This window comes from Anser cygnoides, chromosome 6 (genome assembly GCF_040182565.1).
Source record: "Anser cygnoides isolate HZ-2024a breed goose chromosome 6, Taihu_goose_T2T_genome, whole genome shotgun sequence".
Classification (NCBI taxonomy): Eukaryota; Metazoa; Chordata; class Aves; order Anseriformes; family Anatidae; genus Anser; species Anser cygnoides.
This window is the reverse complement of record NC_089878.1, coordinates 14,882,710-14,899,050: the sequence shown is the minus strand read 5'-3', so window position 1 is coordinate 14,899,050 and position 16,341 is coordinate 14,882,710. Positions and strand designations below refer to the sequence as shown.

At 38.7% G+C, this 16,341-nt stretch overlaps 1 protein-coding gene across 1 annotated transcript in view; it reads right to left on the bottom strand.

The window, feature by feature from the left end:
- Positions 1-1,112: 1,112 nt before the first annotated feature.
- The window catches only part of DYTN (dystrotelin), a 19,672-nt gene continuing 4,443 nt past the window's right edge, over positions 1,113-16,341 (bottom strand). The window contains 14 exon segments of the mRNA XM_048047167.2: positions 1,113-1,169; positions 1,172-1,257; positions 1,820-2,303; positions 4,617-4,776; positions 5,729-5,799; positions 7,483-7,645; positions 9,266-9,411; positions 10,728-10,839; positions 11,417-11,580; positions 11,904-11,975; positions 12,650-12,738; positions 13,626-13,677; positions 13,680-13,716; positions 15,746-15,947. Coding sequence (XP_047903124.2) covers positions 1,113-1,169; positions 1,172-1,257; positions 1,820-2,303; positions 4,617-4,776; positions 5,729-5,799; positions 7,483-7,645; positions 9,266-9,411; positions 10,728-10,839; positions 11,417-11,580; positions 11,904-11,975; positions 12,650-12,738; positions 13,626-13,677; positions 13,680-13,716; positions 15,746-15,947 — 1,895 coding nt within the window.

Genomic DNA, 16,341 nt, shown 5'->3' with positions numbered 1-16,341 from the left:
CAATATGCAATTGAGGACACTCTCCATCATTACAGATTATACCAGAGTATCTCACTGAAATCACTGGTGTTGCACTGCTGTAAAACAAGCAGCCAACAAGAAGTGATGAAAGGAAAGCAATGAACACCTAATATTTTTCTCCTAACTATAATCTAAGTTCTTTCCAAGGCTTTCACTCACCCATCACCAAGATAGATAAGATACGGTAGGATGAATGGACCAAAACAGTATGCAAAGTTTCTTTTGTCCGGTACCTTTCTTTCTCTTCAAATCCCAGACTGCTTGCTGCTGATGCCTAATAGATGATTTCTTAACTTCAAAAAGTGCAATCTGCTACCTACAGCCAGATATCTATTTCCAAACTTCCACATAGTATGTATGTTTTTATATGCGTATATATGCCCGTACGTATGTGTACAGGCTTGGTAAGTATTTTTAATACTTTTGAAGTTTTAGATTTACAGTGCTAGCAACCAACAAAAAATGACTTCTCACACATTTTTGATGCTGCAGGTAATATTGTATTCCTAATAACCATTCTATACTAAGCATGATATTCTTATTAACCATTCTACACCAATATATATATTAATCAATAATGTAAAGGCTCCTCTAAAGCAATTAAATTCCTCTAAATGTGCAAATAATCTTTTCCATTAATCATGGATTTATCAGTTTGGAAAAATGTGACTATCTAAGAATCAAGTATTGAGAAGTCTGATAGTTAAGAATTTATTCCTTCCAGTCAGACTAAGAAAAAGTGACGTGATAGAAAACACAGCATTGAAATCAACTGACTCAAGCTGCCTCTTATAGAAAAAAAAAGTTTCTGAAATACAAGCCATTATCAGTTAAATAGCAGTGAAAAAAAGAGTACAGGACAGTTGTGAATGCCAGTGTAGCATTAATGAAGACAGACTGTTTTTTTTTAAATCAGTTGCCCCTACACCTACTACACATGAGCTAGAAAACACTAATAGAAAGGGAACCTTATTCTCTAACACTTTTTATGGTTCCTGGTGAAATCAGTAAATGCAGAAATCTGTTATGATTAGTTATTACAGTGCAATATTTGAGATACTTTGAAGTGTCTGACATGGCTTTGGTTACCTTCAAGAGTTCAGAGGAGCTGGAAGGTGAATGGCAGTTTCCATCATTTCCAAGTTGGCAAAGTTATTTGGTTGATGAGGTCAGAGAAGGATCTGCAAACACGTTCAGCTGCAGAGAAGAAATCCTGCTTCAAAGCTGACTGTTGAGCTGAAAAGAAAGGATTTTATGTCTTTCAGAGCATTTGATTGCTGCCAGAGCTCTGCAATACTCTTTATAAATCTCTAATTTAACACAATTCCATATGAACAGCAGCTTTTTCTGTCGCTCTCCTCATTACATCCTCGTTACCAAAAGTGAGGCATCGTGAAAGTTGAACAAAGCTCTGCTGTAGTAAGACCACTGATTACAAAGGCATTTGGACTGCTGCAATTTTGCCTAGGACTAGTGTCAAAGTTATTGTGTCACAGCATGGGCAACAGAAGAGACCTCCAGTGGCCCCATCAGTATGAGTTTGCTCCTTAATTGACTGCTGAGACTGACTTCCTCTTACATGCTTTGACTTAACCTGTTTCAAATTACTCAAGCATTAGGGGCTATATTCCACCTTAAAGAAATGTGTTCCATCCTATAGTATAGCACTGGAGTACTTCTACAATGGCAAAGGTAAGATTTTGAGTTTCCTCTGAGGGTTAAATTATTATGAATGATATTATAAAGTAAACTGGATGAAGGTGAGAAAACATGTCTAGATAACCAGGAGAACTTGTACCTGGTTGGGCTTGAAGAGACAATGCATCCTTCAATTTCATCACTAGCTGCTGCAGTTCCACTTCCTCACTGACTTCCTTCTCATCAGGTGGTATCTGTATTGCACTGGGAGTAAGAGCTGTATTCCCCACAATGCCACTGCAGGAGTTTTCCATCAATTCAGGCAGATAAGTTTGATTCTCTTTTGCTTTTTTACACTGTCCAATAAAAAGTCCGTCACTCTGCGGGGTCACTGACTTCACTGGGTCTTCTGAGAATATAAAGTTCATTGTAGCAGGAACCTCAGGTGTCTCTAAAAGCTGCATTCTATTTTCAGAGTTGGGGTGATTCAAAGCTTTCCAGTCTGCACATGTTCTAGAAATGGGCTTTATTTGGGCAAAATTTAATCCACCCTGCATTCTCCCTTCCAGAAGGACATGCTGATTTCTTGGTATCATATTCTGACACAGTGAAAAAGAAGGATGTGTGGTTGACTGTAACATTGTCTACAATAGACAAAAAAAAAAAAAACACAAAAATAATTGATGTTTTGGTTGTTGGTAGAGATAAAATAGGTGGGAAAAATTATTTGGGGTCATCGTAATAACGATTATTTCTTTAATTTCTCACGTACTAAACTAATTCTTTCCACAAATAAAATATTTCTTTACAGTGAAATGAAACTTTGAGTTTGGACAATCTATGTGTCCATTTTTTCCACAGTTCTGATCTGAGGACATCATATGCTTCAATGCCATTGAAAAGTGGCAATAATAATGTTCAAAGGCTAAATTTGCAGGAAAATCATCGTAAAATAATTAAACTAAGGGAAAAAAAAAACATATTACAGAATCACAGAGTCGTCTAGGTTGGAAGAGACCTCCAAGATCACCTAGTCCAACCTCTGACCTAACACTAACAAGTCCTCCACTAAACCATATCACTAAGCTCAACATCCAAACGTCTCTTAAAGACCTCCAGGGATGGTGACTCAACCACTTCCCTGGGCAGCCCGTTCCAATGCTTAACAACCCTTTCAGTAAAGCAGTTTTTCCTAATATCCAACCCAAACCTCCCCTGGCACAACTTTAGCCCATTCCCCCTCGTCCTGTCACCAGGCACGTGGGAGAAAAGACCAACCCCTACTTCACTACAGCCTCCTTTAAGATACCTATAGAGAGTGATAAGGTCGCCCCTGAGCCTCCTCTTCTCCAGGCTGAACAATCCCAGCTCCCTCAGCCGCTCCTCGTAAGACTTGTTCTCCAGACCCCTCACCAGCTTCGTCGCCCTTCTCTGGACTCTCTCGAGCACCTCCATGTCCTTCTTGTAGCGAGGGGCCCAAAACTGAACACAGTACTCAAGGTGCGGCCTCACCAGAGCCGAGTACAGGGGGACAATCACTTCCCTAGACCTGCTGGCCACACTGCTTCTTATACAAGCCAGGATGCTGTTGGCCTTCTTGGCCTTCTGAGCACACTGCTGGCTCATATTCAGCCGACTATCAACCAGTACTCCCAGGTCCTTCTCTGCCAGGCAGCTTTCCAGCCACTCATCTCCCAGCCTGTAGCACTGCTTGGGGTTGTTGCGCCCCAGGTGCAGGACCCGGCACTTGGCCTTGTTGAACTTCATGCAGTTGACCTCAGCCCATCGGTCCAGCCTATCCAGATCCTCCTGCAGAGCCTTCCTACCCACGAGCAGATCGACACACGCACCTAACTTGGTGTCATCTGCAAACTTACTGAGGGTGCACTCGATCCCCTCATCCAGATCATCGATAAAGATATTAAAGAGAACTGGCCCTAGTACTGAGCCTTGGGGGACGGCACTAGTGACCGGCCTCCAACTGGATTTGACTCCATTCACCACAATTCTTTGGGCCCGGCTATCCAGACAGTTTTTAACCCAACGAAGCGTACGCCAGTCCAAGCCACGAGCAGCCAGTTTCAAACCTTTTAACATTCAAAATTCCAAAAACAGTCTGGTTGTCAGTGCCACGATGGTAGTTGGAATTTTCTAGTGGGAACCAGGATGGCAAATACCATTATTGCATGAACAGTCTGAGTAACTGGGATGCACTGGACACCTAACTGCACATGTGCAGCCAACCCTACATTTTGGGGACAGGCCAGTGTCATAGCATATACAGAGGATGGTATGACACACCAGGTCACGGTGGACTCCATGTGCTAGTGATATCAAGCTGTGCACTACAGATGTGTCTGGCCTTCCTGTATGTTCGATCTGAAAAACACTCTAAGAGCAGCATGGCCAAAAATGCTACAAAATGCTGTAGGTGGCAAACATGTATGAAATCCCTGTAAAACAGGGCCTTTTCAGAACCTTAGAGATTTTTTTAAATTACATTGACTCTTGTTCATTTAAAGTAATAAAATATTTTCTGTAAGAGGTCTGTATTACATCCCAGTACAAGATAAAAATTATGAATGAAAAAAAAGTATTTTATTTATTCTGTGTTAACATGGGACTCTTCTCTAAAGGAACAACCACAATGAAGTATCTAACACTTCCGTTGGAAACCATTTTCTCACTCTTATTGGAAACCCCTCTCGTTATTTTAATTGCAGTAGTATCTAAACATCCCAGACTTGTCTATCTGTGGTAGGTGCTAGATATATACAGAATGAGAAGAAAATCCCTGCTGCAATAAGCCTATCTGCTTTCTCTGAAGACAAAAAATGGAGCAGATAAGAGAGAATGCATGAAATAGTACCAAGATTTCTGGTCCGCAAGAAACGTAGTAGTTAGTGTTCAGTAATTGTCCACAGGTGTAAAGATTTTTCATACATTTCTCACTATACCTTTATATCTTGCTTTATTTGCTGCAGCTCCATTTGCAAGTTTTCATGGCTTGCTCTCAAGCTTTGGAGTGTTGTCTCTATTTTGCAGCTTTTGTCTTCCTGGCAGCTGTGAAGAAATTGCACTTTGTCCTTCCATTTATTGAATTGCTTCTTCATGTACCTTACAGGGACACAGAAGGGTGGGAATTTTGCTGGATCAGATAACCCATTACACACACACATATATCCAATCACAGAATAGAGCAAACACTGTAGCACAAACTTTCCTCTCTTTTTCCGTTCAGGAAATAGCTTCTGGCTTAGAGGCCAGTATTTCAAGAATTGCACTGCATAAACAGAATTATCAAGAACAGGAGTGTTCTAGAGGAAAGATGTGAGCTGAGTGGAAGTGCAGCCAGGAACCATGCCTTGCATCTTAGGGTTTTATGTTTCCCAAAAAGGTGGCTGAAACTGGAAGAGACATCACAGTAGTCCCTCTATCTAGGAGCAACTATTCTGGCAACTCTTATCACAGATCTCTGACCTGCAGACTCTGGTTTCAGTGGTCACAGACATGACTACACCCACAGCACATTTGTATATATATGCAAAAAAACGGAGGGAAAAGCAAAAGTGGCAGAAAAAGGTGAGCATGGTTACAGCAAAGCCCATACCATACACACAAAAGAAAAATGAACATGAAATGTGTAACATTCTAATAATAAGTATTAAATATTAAAATAATATTCTATCATGTCAAAGGTTTGAACACTAGAAGGGATTTCTGTAGTAATCTAAGCCTTTTTTTTTTTCCAGCAGTTACTGTATCAGGCTTGTTATCTCTATTTGATTTACAGCATATTTTTATAGAGATATCCTACCTTGATTTAAAAACTTGAAGTGAATTATCAAGTTGACATTATTTAAACTAATAATTACAGTAATGCTGATGAAAGCAAAACAAAATGTTTTGTTTTGCCTGAAATTGTTTTTCCAGTGATCTTCACTTGCGATTTTTGTTGCTGAGCTACTTCATTCATCCCCATTTGACAGGAAATTATTTAAAATCTCAACATTCTTCACTGGAGCAGTAATGCCCACCAGTCTTCAGTTGTATTACTGTATTTACCTACCTGCTTTCATTTTGAATACTTTTGATGGAATCATACATTTTTAACATATCTGCTTCAAAAGAGGCTATTGCCTGTAATAAAAAAAAAGAGAAAAATATCTGTTCATAACTTTATCAGCAATAAAATTTCATTTTCTAGGCAAATTCTGCTATAGACAGGCATGGTAAATTGTGGATTTGGCCCATTTTACAGATTTACTAGTTAACTTTTCAGCTGATTACAACCAACTTACGTATTAATGCATTTCTAATGGCTATTAGAAAAGACTGGAAAATTTACTCAATATAGAACAAATTCTTTGTCCTAAGGCACATTCTAAGTGTTTTCAGAATTTGTTTTGTTTTCAATCAGAACAAAACCTCATACCTTGGAATTTCTGCAAAATAGAATATTCTGATTTGGAAACAGTCTCTCCCAAGTCACACAACTGCTTTGGAACAAGGAGATGGAGGGAGACAGACTGGATACGTAAGGGAGAAGAAAAACCTCTGATCTTTGGATGAAAGTAGAAATCTGTGGGTCATGCAGGACAGTAGTTCCAGAAGTCAGGGAGAAACTTTGCAAGTAATCTGCCTTAGAGATATGGTATAAGATGGTTTGGAATCAGGTCTGCCATTTAATTGTAAGACTAATAGCTGAGACCCCAGGACCTTCAAAAGCTAATGGATTCTTTTAAAAGCTACCTTGCACTGGACCTACAATCTGCATCTTTTTAAGCAACCTGCACTAACAGATTTATACTCATTTTCCAATATGTTGGAAATCAATATAAAACTGCTCAAAAAGAATTTTCAGCCCAGAGGGAAAATGAACAAGACTGCAGTGCATGTGACAGAGTACCACTACAGTCCTGTCTCAGTGTTTTCCAAAATGACAAATGCCAGCCATCAAAATGACATGCTTAAGCAATATCTGCCCACCATTGCTACTGCAGATATGTGCTTGCTGGCACTATACCTCATGCTGGACAGAGTCCTAGAAGACAGTTATTCCAAAGGAGTAGCACAGGAAGCTGCCAAGGAAGTGACCTGACACATACACGGTAGTTCTCAGTTACTGCACTCTTGGCTTCTGGGAAGAACAGGATAAGTGGATGACACAAACTGGTTTGAACACAACCCAGTGTTCTGTATATTCCAAGTATGGACAGAGCTACCAACCTCTCAAATAAATATAGAAACAAAAAAACTGCTATGTACTTATTTTTATTTACACTATCCTTTCCACTCCTCTAGCATTGTTTCTATGCAGGGAACCTTGAAATAGATGGGTGAAGAGCTTTTATGCATGAGCTATTTTAGTTGGAGTGGACACTACTCTGGGTTAATCCTTAAGAAGGGCCCATTCTGTCCTCTTATATTGCTATGGTGACAAAAAAGGTCCAAGCCTATTAGGAATTAAGATGTCCTTCCTTGACATTTGCTTGCAGTGGGAGGACATGATGGCATTTTTTGCTGTCAGAATAGAGAGAGGGCTCTAGCTTAGGCAGTCTTTATCGTGCTGCTTTAAGACAACTAGAAAAAAAAAGAAGTTAACAAGGCAAATATTCCTACAAATGCTTCTGAAAGTCATGGAAGTCAAGGAGTCTTGTTCACTAAGTTTTCAGATTCCCCATCTTTTTCCGAAAGTGAGAAATTAACAAAAAGGTGAAGCTGTCCATTCTTTTTCACTGGTCATTAGACATCAGTTAGATAGTTAACATGGTAGGTCTTCCTCCCAGCTTTAGTATTATTACACCTTCATGTTTCACTCACCTGAATTTTTGTCTTGTCTTGCTCTGGCGTCTCGCTGTTATTCTTACTCTTGTGTGTTACAGTTCTGTTTTCAGATACGAACGTGGGTGACTCCAAGGCAGGTCTGTCCACTGTGAGAGACAGGTTTTCAGGGAATGGTGAAGTACTGAGTTCTGCAAGGGGACTGTACACCAACAAAGAAATACTGAGTAGACAAAGGATCAAGTTTTCCATGGTTTTGGTACCCAGAACAGTCAAAATGCAGCTAATGCACTGTGTATAGACAGATAGCCATGCTATTGACTAAGAAAAGGGTATGATTTGGCTACGCCTGCTAGCATATTTTGGCTGAAAGAACGAAATTCCTTAAAAACAAATTCTACTCTTTCAACAGAACTTCAACAGCAGATTCTTTCTTCCATCCATTTAGCATCAGTGCAATTTGCTACTTCTCTTTTTAATTTCCAATATTAAGAAGGAGCTAAAGATATTATGAAATTCAACTACAAAAGGATAGCAAAGGGCCAGATACCCAGCTGTGCAGTCCATTCTAAGCTGGGAAAAGCCCAGATACCTACCAGTTACACAGTGACACCTATAATGGCAACTCCAAATTCTGCTTTTTCTCATTGACTGCTACCCAAGCATGAGGTAAGAAAAAACCCACAGAATTGCAAAGAAATCATGACTGCCCACAGAAGAGTAAAATGATATTCAGAACAAAGAGTGAATTTTTGTTGCTGAATACAAGTGGGGATAAATTAACAATGGAAAATATTTTGCATTTCACCACATTCTAAAGAATGAACACTGAAATATTCTCTACAAGAATCACTGTAACTATCACCCACTGATCTTAGTGTATATAAAAAATTTGGTTTCTAGTATTTACCTAGCAGTGTAGCAAAGAGTTTTATAACCAGATTTTTCTCTTCCTTCCCAAAAGGATGAAATTAATTTAATTTAATTCTTTTAGAGAGGACTGACCTTTTTTCCCTTTTTCAGTCTCACTGAATCCTCATTTGGAGAACGTGAGATGCAAGAAAGCTGCTAAGGCTTTATATAGCTAGTAAAGAATTTCTCCCTACGTATGTTTTTAGTGCTTACCTTGTATCATTGTTCTCTTCACCTAAATATCAACCAAAAGGCCAGAGCAAGAAAGGAGTAACTATACGGAAAATCATAACAACCTCCAATGCTCATTATTAACTACTATGATCAGTGGAAACACAGTAATGAGTTTACAAACTAACTAAAAGCAGGCAAAACAAAGGTGATCTAAAAGAACAGTAATGGTGATGCAAAAAATCAGCTACTCACTATTGTGAGTAATCCCACAGGACTGCGATTCAGTGGGACTTGAGTAGAATGACATTCAGTGAAAACACTATGGTTCACATGCAGGAAGCATTCAGTCAATTTCCAATGAATTCGTTATGGAGGAGGTGCTTAAAAACCCATGCATTTTTTCAGTGACAGGTGCTAAATATTTGCAATGCTTGACCTTAGACTGAGCATAAGAAATGGCACAGAGAGAAAGAGATGCTAAAGGAAGGAGGGAAGGAAGACACAAGCATGTTATATTTCATAAGACAACTGGTCATTAGGTTGTCAGCATTGTAATCGTGGTTAAGCAACAGAACAATGTGCAGCAATTCCCTATTTGTGCTTTCTATTTTTTATGGAAAAATCATGACATGGTCTGTCATAACAAAGTCAGCTACTCAAAGGACACAATCAAGCAATATCCTACAGCCTGACACTTTATTCAGAGAGTATAAATTCATTGAAAACAGAAACTCACACAATCTTTTCGTGAGTAGGGAACTGCCTCTCCTCTATTATCTCCAGAGCCCTCCTTCTCTGAGCCTCCTTTCTTCTGCAGCAGTCTTGAAACAGGTTGTTCCTGACAGTGCGGAGAAAGTGCTTTGCACTCGCCTTTGCTGACATCTATTGGAATGAAGGATAAAAGAGAAAGGAGTGAATTTTCAAGCAGTTGCCCAGAAATAGGCACAACCCAAGGCAAAGGCAAGACATGTGCAGCGAAAGGTCCATTCATTCAACAGTTGAAGCTGCTGTCTGAGCCCTAGAACTGTAACTGAGGTGGATGATGATGAAGGACCGCAGGCAAGATCAGCTCCAATTTTGGTATGTAAGCAAAACACTGTCTGGGACAAATTCAGGTAACCTGGAAATGTTTAATACAAGGTTTTGGCAATTACAATGATAAAGTTCAAAGGCACAACAAGAATTCTGTCCAACTAGTACCTAAGTTCTCCTTTCATCAACAGAAAGAAATAATTTTAATAATTGTAAGAAGTGTTAATGTATACAGCTTTCTGTGTTTCATGTTCTCCTCTTGCACAGTACAGTGAAAACCATACTTCAATTTGTCACAGCAGTGCCAGGCTCACGTATAGCTATGCTCTGTAGTTGTTTTATGGGAGGACACAAACCACTTCTGCCCCAGGAGTTGATTGGTGCTGAACATTGGAAGAACCCTGACAAACTGAACAGGAAAACAAGAAAATACACAGCAGGCACCCTAGTTGTTTCTTAATATGGTAATAACATTACCACAAGGTGTCAGCACAGTAAAGTAAAACAGTGCTGAATTTTCAAATCCCCTCTCAGCAACCCACTCCCTGGTACAGACAACGTGAAAATTTAAGCAGACACAGTCTCCCAGTGCTGAAGTCCATCTATGGAGCAATGAAAGCACAAGTTGCACCTGTGATGGAGCTCAAGTAGGTGAGCTTACTTGGGCCTATGCTGGCTCTTCATGCTGTGTCCCCAGCTGACAGAAACAAATGAATCTACAAGTTTTACAATAAAGTTGAAAATCTCTAGAACAAAGGAAGTTTCATGCTGGAGTTAGTACAACTTCAGGATGAATATTAATTTCTGAATGATTCTGCGGTAGCATTGGGAGGAAGGAGCACTGGGACATACTGAAGGACCTTTCCACCAGTGTAAGGAAGTGCTGCAAAAGGCAAATCTGCCATACAGCAGTCTGGGAAGAGGACTCACACTATGACATTTCATGTCTCCATTCAGTTATTTCAGAACAGAACATTCCTAAAGTTAGAAGCCCCCTTTTTTCCTTTCCCTGACTCACTGTTCCCAGAGGAATAATACTAATGTCTCATGGGCACCATGGCTGATATGTACATAATTTTATAATCAGTATAGTTCAAGAGTCTCTTGCCAAATTGCCCACATAAAGAACCTGAACAGGGAAATGAATCAGTACAATAGGACTCCACCTGCACACAGTGTTCCACAACAGGATGTGACCTCTTATGTGGTTTGCGGAGACAGCCAGTGAAAAAGCAGACTTGGCAAAGGTCAAAATTCAGGCACTTCAAACAGCGATACCTATGAAGGTAAACAGAAGGATTAGGTTATTTCCCTGCAACAGAGAACTTGGTGTAAAAGTGAGATTGACTACTAGAAGTCCAGATCCCTGGGTTCTGAAATGCAGAGAAGCACCTCTGTTTTAAACAAGGACTTTCACTAGCATTCTTTGAATGCAGGAGTTATTTTGTCCAAACGACAACAGACTAATCTCCAGAACCCACTCACGATTTTGATATTATTAATTTGCTCCATTGAAACTCAGTCCAAGGAAGAAACACCTGTTCTAGTATAATTTTTGAGACTGCAGTTACACCTTCATGTTTCTTATGCACCAGCTTATGTCTATCCACTGCTCTTATGAAAATGTAATATTACTACATTATTGATGTATGATTTGTGACTATACAAAGAGCTAAAAATGCAAAAAAAAAGACAGAACAAAAAAACCCCTAACATTCTAAGCTTACTATTAGTGAGAAAAGACTAACGGTACAATGTTCATTGTTTAATACAGTAGTTATAGCCTTCAGAGTATGCAAACAATAGTAAGAACTATTTATGTGGATGCTAAAGACTACAGTAATTACTGACATACCTGAGGCCTGTAATGGGGAAATTCTTGCAGACTCTGCATCTAACCTGGTGAGAAACTGTTTCTGAAGCTGATAATCTGTAACATGTAGGGAGCCACAGCAGAAGAGCAGGCTCTGATCTCTGCCAGGACAAGAATTTTTCTTCAACAATTGCTGAATTCAGAACCTGGAAAAAATATACATCTCAAGTTCAGCCATTTCCTTGAAAAAAAAAATGGTGTCTCATCTCCAGTTCCTAATAAAAGCTCTGATATTGCTAGTATAATGTTTTTTCATTCACATAAAATGCTGCTGGGTTTCAAAGGTTTTGGAATAAATGCAAGTCTTCAGTAGTATCTGTAGGTATCAATCCCCCTATACTGCAAGACTGATGAACAGCCCTGCCCCTTAAAAGTAGATATTGGTGTATGCCACATGGTAATACACTTGCAATTTTAATTTACCAGCAACATTCAAAGTCATTTCCCAGGACATCAAAATTTCACTCACCCCTTGGAAACAGCTGTGAGTAGCAATTTCCACACAAGACAGAGTACAGCTTTCTCCCACAATGGCTGGGATCTGCATCAAGAAGAAAGGCTTAGAAACACCTCAATAAAAAACAGATGTTCCTATCATGCTCTGCTGAGATGGTGACAGCACACAGGTGGTGAAGCTTCGATAGAAACACCACTTTACGTACTATTCTGAAGAAAATCTATTCAAATTCATGCCACCAGTGTGCAATTTGAGAGTTCAGCATGTGTCAGAATGATTTGCTCCCAGCTCACTTACTCTAATGGATCAACACATTATGTTGCCATACTAGAATACTGAAGGACAGTAGGTTTGAATCTCAGGGGTCATTTTCAGACCCCGTGTTCAGCACCAGTTCAGCTGGAAATACTTGTATGCTAAGGCATTATTGTGCAACTGCAAGCTATTCTACTGAGTAGACATCTAAGTCAGGAGTTGCATTAGCAACAGCTGCATGCAGCTGTTCCCAGGACCTTTAAGCTCAGGCAAAATAAATGTACAGACATATTGATGCCAGGCATTATTCAGACTAAGAAGAGCTATAGGGTTTTATTCTTTTACCTACTCTGCATAGCAGATCCCTACGTCCACACAGTACCCTACTGACTTCAGTCCCATAAGGTTATCAAACATGAAACACATCACCCATGTGTGTTTTTCTCCTGGATTAGAATCCCCCCTACAAGACCTGTTGCCTAAGAGCACTGCAGTGGCATTACCTGATTTAAGTCTGTTAGCAGGCTTCTTAGGGCACTACGGGTAATCAAGGCCTTCTTCCCATCAGGAACAGCATAAAACTCAAAGAAAGCTGAAAATAACCAGAGGAAAGAAACTAGAATCCTAGCAGAGCCTTAAGAGTCTTCTAGCTACTCATTCTCAAGCTATGTGCATGATAATTGTGAACTACCAAGTAAGCCTCACAAAAAAGTTATTTACTTGTCTACCTAATGCAGGCTCTCAGTGACTGCTGTAACAACACTTTCCCCTACTGGCAGGGGAAAGAGGAGGAAAGCAAAGAAATTATGGTGATCCCTTATCCATGGCAGGTAAGACTGGTAAGGATGAAGGAAACACTAAACTCATTTCCATGGCTGTAAGAAATACATTTAAACAAATTTACAGAAGATATGCCCTATTTAAATTGTGAATTGTCAATTCCAAGTAATTTGAAAGGAAATAAATAATGTGCAATGGGAGAATATGAGGCCAATATGCCACTTATGGTCCATTTGTTCTCTGTTTTGAGTATTTAACTCAGGCAGAAATCTTTGTGCTGCCCATTGCACTGGGCCGCTTTCATCCGTTATGTTTAGCTCTTTAAGCATTTTTTGTCTAGTGTTAAAAGGACTAAAAAAAAATCCAGGACCTAATATATAAATATGTTTTCTGCTCTAGTGAAATTTAAAACCAGGGTGTTTCTGTTTGTTTTTGCTAGGCAAAAAGAACTTGGCCTTCATTTTTGAGCTCTGCAATCTTAAGCTGTATTATGTCTTTTTTCTGAGACTGTTTATGCAAAGATGAATATGAACATTAATGAAAAAGTATTCTTCCACATGAGCCCTACAAGAAAGCAATTGACATAATGTACTTTTTGCATGGCAAAACTATATTCTCTTTTAAAGTTAAAAAAATTCAATGTAGGTTTTCCTCAACATTTGGTATTTTAGGCAGTATATAAAACTGTATACTTCCCACCTCTGTATTTAGCAAGCAGAGTGTCTCCTGAAAGAGCAATTAAGGCAACAGATCTGCAACAGATCTAGTTTTGATATAACCCATTCCAGATCTAGGAAAATAAAACAAATTACACTACTTTCACCAATAATGTAAAAAATGTAATCTCTTAAGAAAAAATATTGCTACATTGGAAGACAACTTCAAATCTCATATCCTTTTGTATGCATGTAACTGATGTAGCATTTTAGTGATACTTTATGTCTAGGATCCTTTGTCATTGAACATGACTACAATGTTAACTGTTAGAGATACCATGCAATTATAAAACAGAAAGACAGTATCTCCTTCAAAGACCTCACATTTCACTTAAGATATAAATTTACTTTTACAATACTTGCCTTAAAGAAAAAAAAATACTACTCTTCACTTGTGGAAAGCCTTCCCAAATATGAAAGAAAAAGTAGGCCTACAACGTGTTTCTTCTACTATATCATCAGGCAGCTTCATTGTGGCCCCAGACCTGCCCTGAGCAACTCTTGGGTTGATTTCCTTTAATTTCATTCCAACTTGATTTAATCAAAAGGATATAAGCAGGAGAAGGACCTTCATTTGGCCATTAAATAATGCAAGTCACAAAGAATATACCTTAATTTAGAACCCAAGTTTGCGACATAGGCACCAAATGAAAAAAGCTTCTTTACGTGAAGACAAAACATATTAAGAGAAACCATAAATCAGAAAATCTTGGTATTCTATATTTAAAATATCACTTTTGCAAAGCAGTGTTACTTTAAAATATTGTTACATAAATTTGTCTTCAAGAATCTTTAACTAAACTGCATTGTTACAGAGCAAATTGCAGAAAGCTGTAACATAGCTTCCAAAGTATGATCTATCTGGGAAATTGTTGGTCAAAAGTTTCTAGGTTTTCAATTATATATTTAGTTTTTCCAGAACTTTCATAAAAGAAAATCCAAGATTAAAGTTATATAAGACTAAATATTTCTGGAAGACAAAGGGAATACACACAGAATATTCACTAGGCATTGCTGTTTAATGAAACTTAGTAAAAATGTATCTGTGACAGCTACTCTCAAAACTCATAAAGGTTTTCGATTGTATACCTTATACTTTAATAACCATGTAAGGAAACAACCACACAGACATGGAAAAGCCCCTATATACTCTTGCCTTGAAACACTTTCCATTGTTAACAGTGGAGAACAGCACTCTGCGGAGAAAACACACTTAGAAGAAAAGCGTAAGATGCTTTTTCTATCCTATATGCATGGCAAAAACAAAAACAAACAAAAAAAAACACCTTTGTGAAAAAAATTCAAAAAACACATTATAGTATGAAGAAAATGATACACTGTCCCAGGAAAACAGAAAAAAGGATCAAGACAGATGTTCTTGATCAAGTTCTTCTGCAGAGAACATTCTTGTAAATGATTTCCCTGGGGTGGTACTTATAGCACACCAATTACAAAGCACTCTTAATGATTCTAGCTTGTTCTGAAATACACCCATTTATTCTTAGCCTTGACTCTCATAAGTACAAAAAGTTCTTAACATGGGATCTTAAATTGCAGTGATCATATAATTAAGAGTAATTCAAGACAAAGTCCTGCAGACCACTTACATCATACTCACGCTCTCAGTAAAAAGCTTTCCTCTGATGGACGAGGGAATGAATTCTATCTGTAGTGAATAAACGCAACAATGAACTTAACCTTTTCTTTTAAATCTGATACAGTCATGAACCAATCTTGCCTTTAGTGAACTAATTAATTATTCACAAACAATACAGGAGAAAAGTACGGTCTACAAGCTGTACAGTATCAAAATACTTTGGCAGCCAAAAGAAGAGGCACTCTTTGTACAAAGCTGCTCACAGAAAGTTAGTATGGGCAGGCAGACATCTGGATTTCCTGGTATGTCTGGAAAGATCTGACCACTGTTCCTCTATTAAAGCTTTGTGCCTCATCTTCCTATACTTGAACTACTCTCACTGCGTGTAACTTAAGCAAAATACCGTCAACAAAGGAGAGTTTCACACAGAAATGACATAAGAATAGTAGAAACAGACTTGATCTAGCAGTACTTTGTGATGGATTCATATTTATGCTTCCTCTCACCTGTCAAACATGGCTTTTAGTAGGCTCAATGTGAATTTGGCAGCTCTTGGATCTACCTGGCCTGGTTTTTCTAATCTTGCCCTTTGGAACAGTTCCTTCAGCATTCCAAAGAGCTGCTGCACTTTCAGAGAAATCTGCTTTTTCCTCTGGCTCTGTTCACTTGACAAGATGTGCTAAATCAGAGAAACATCAATCAAATCCACTGTGGGAAAACAAAGGGAGAAACAAATGAGGATCCCTGCTTCCTCTTGAATGGAAGGTGGACTTTTTTTTTCTTCCCCAATTAAAAGTGCCTAGTTAAGACAAGTCTGGAAAACGAAATCTAAAACAGTATGTGACATAAAAAGGAAATAAACTGGGAAAGGTCTTGGTGGGTTTATGATGTAGCAGAACCTGTGAGGCTACTAAGATAGAAAGGACTCATCTAAAATTGTCTGGATGTGATTTTAGAATAGTTAGGAAGGGAAGGGAGATAGCATGATTAACTGCATCTGAATTATAGAGGAAAACAGCATGGTAATGGCATCCAAATTATAGACCTAGCTTACATTCTATGTATAGAGAGATACTATAAAACTATGCACCATTTTGCACTT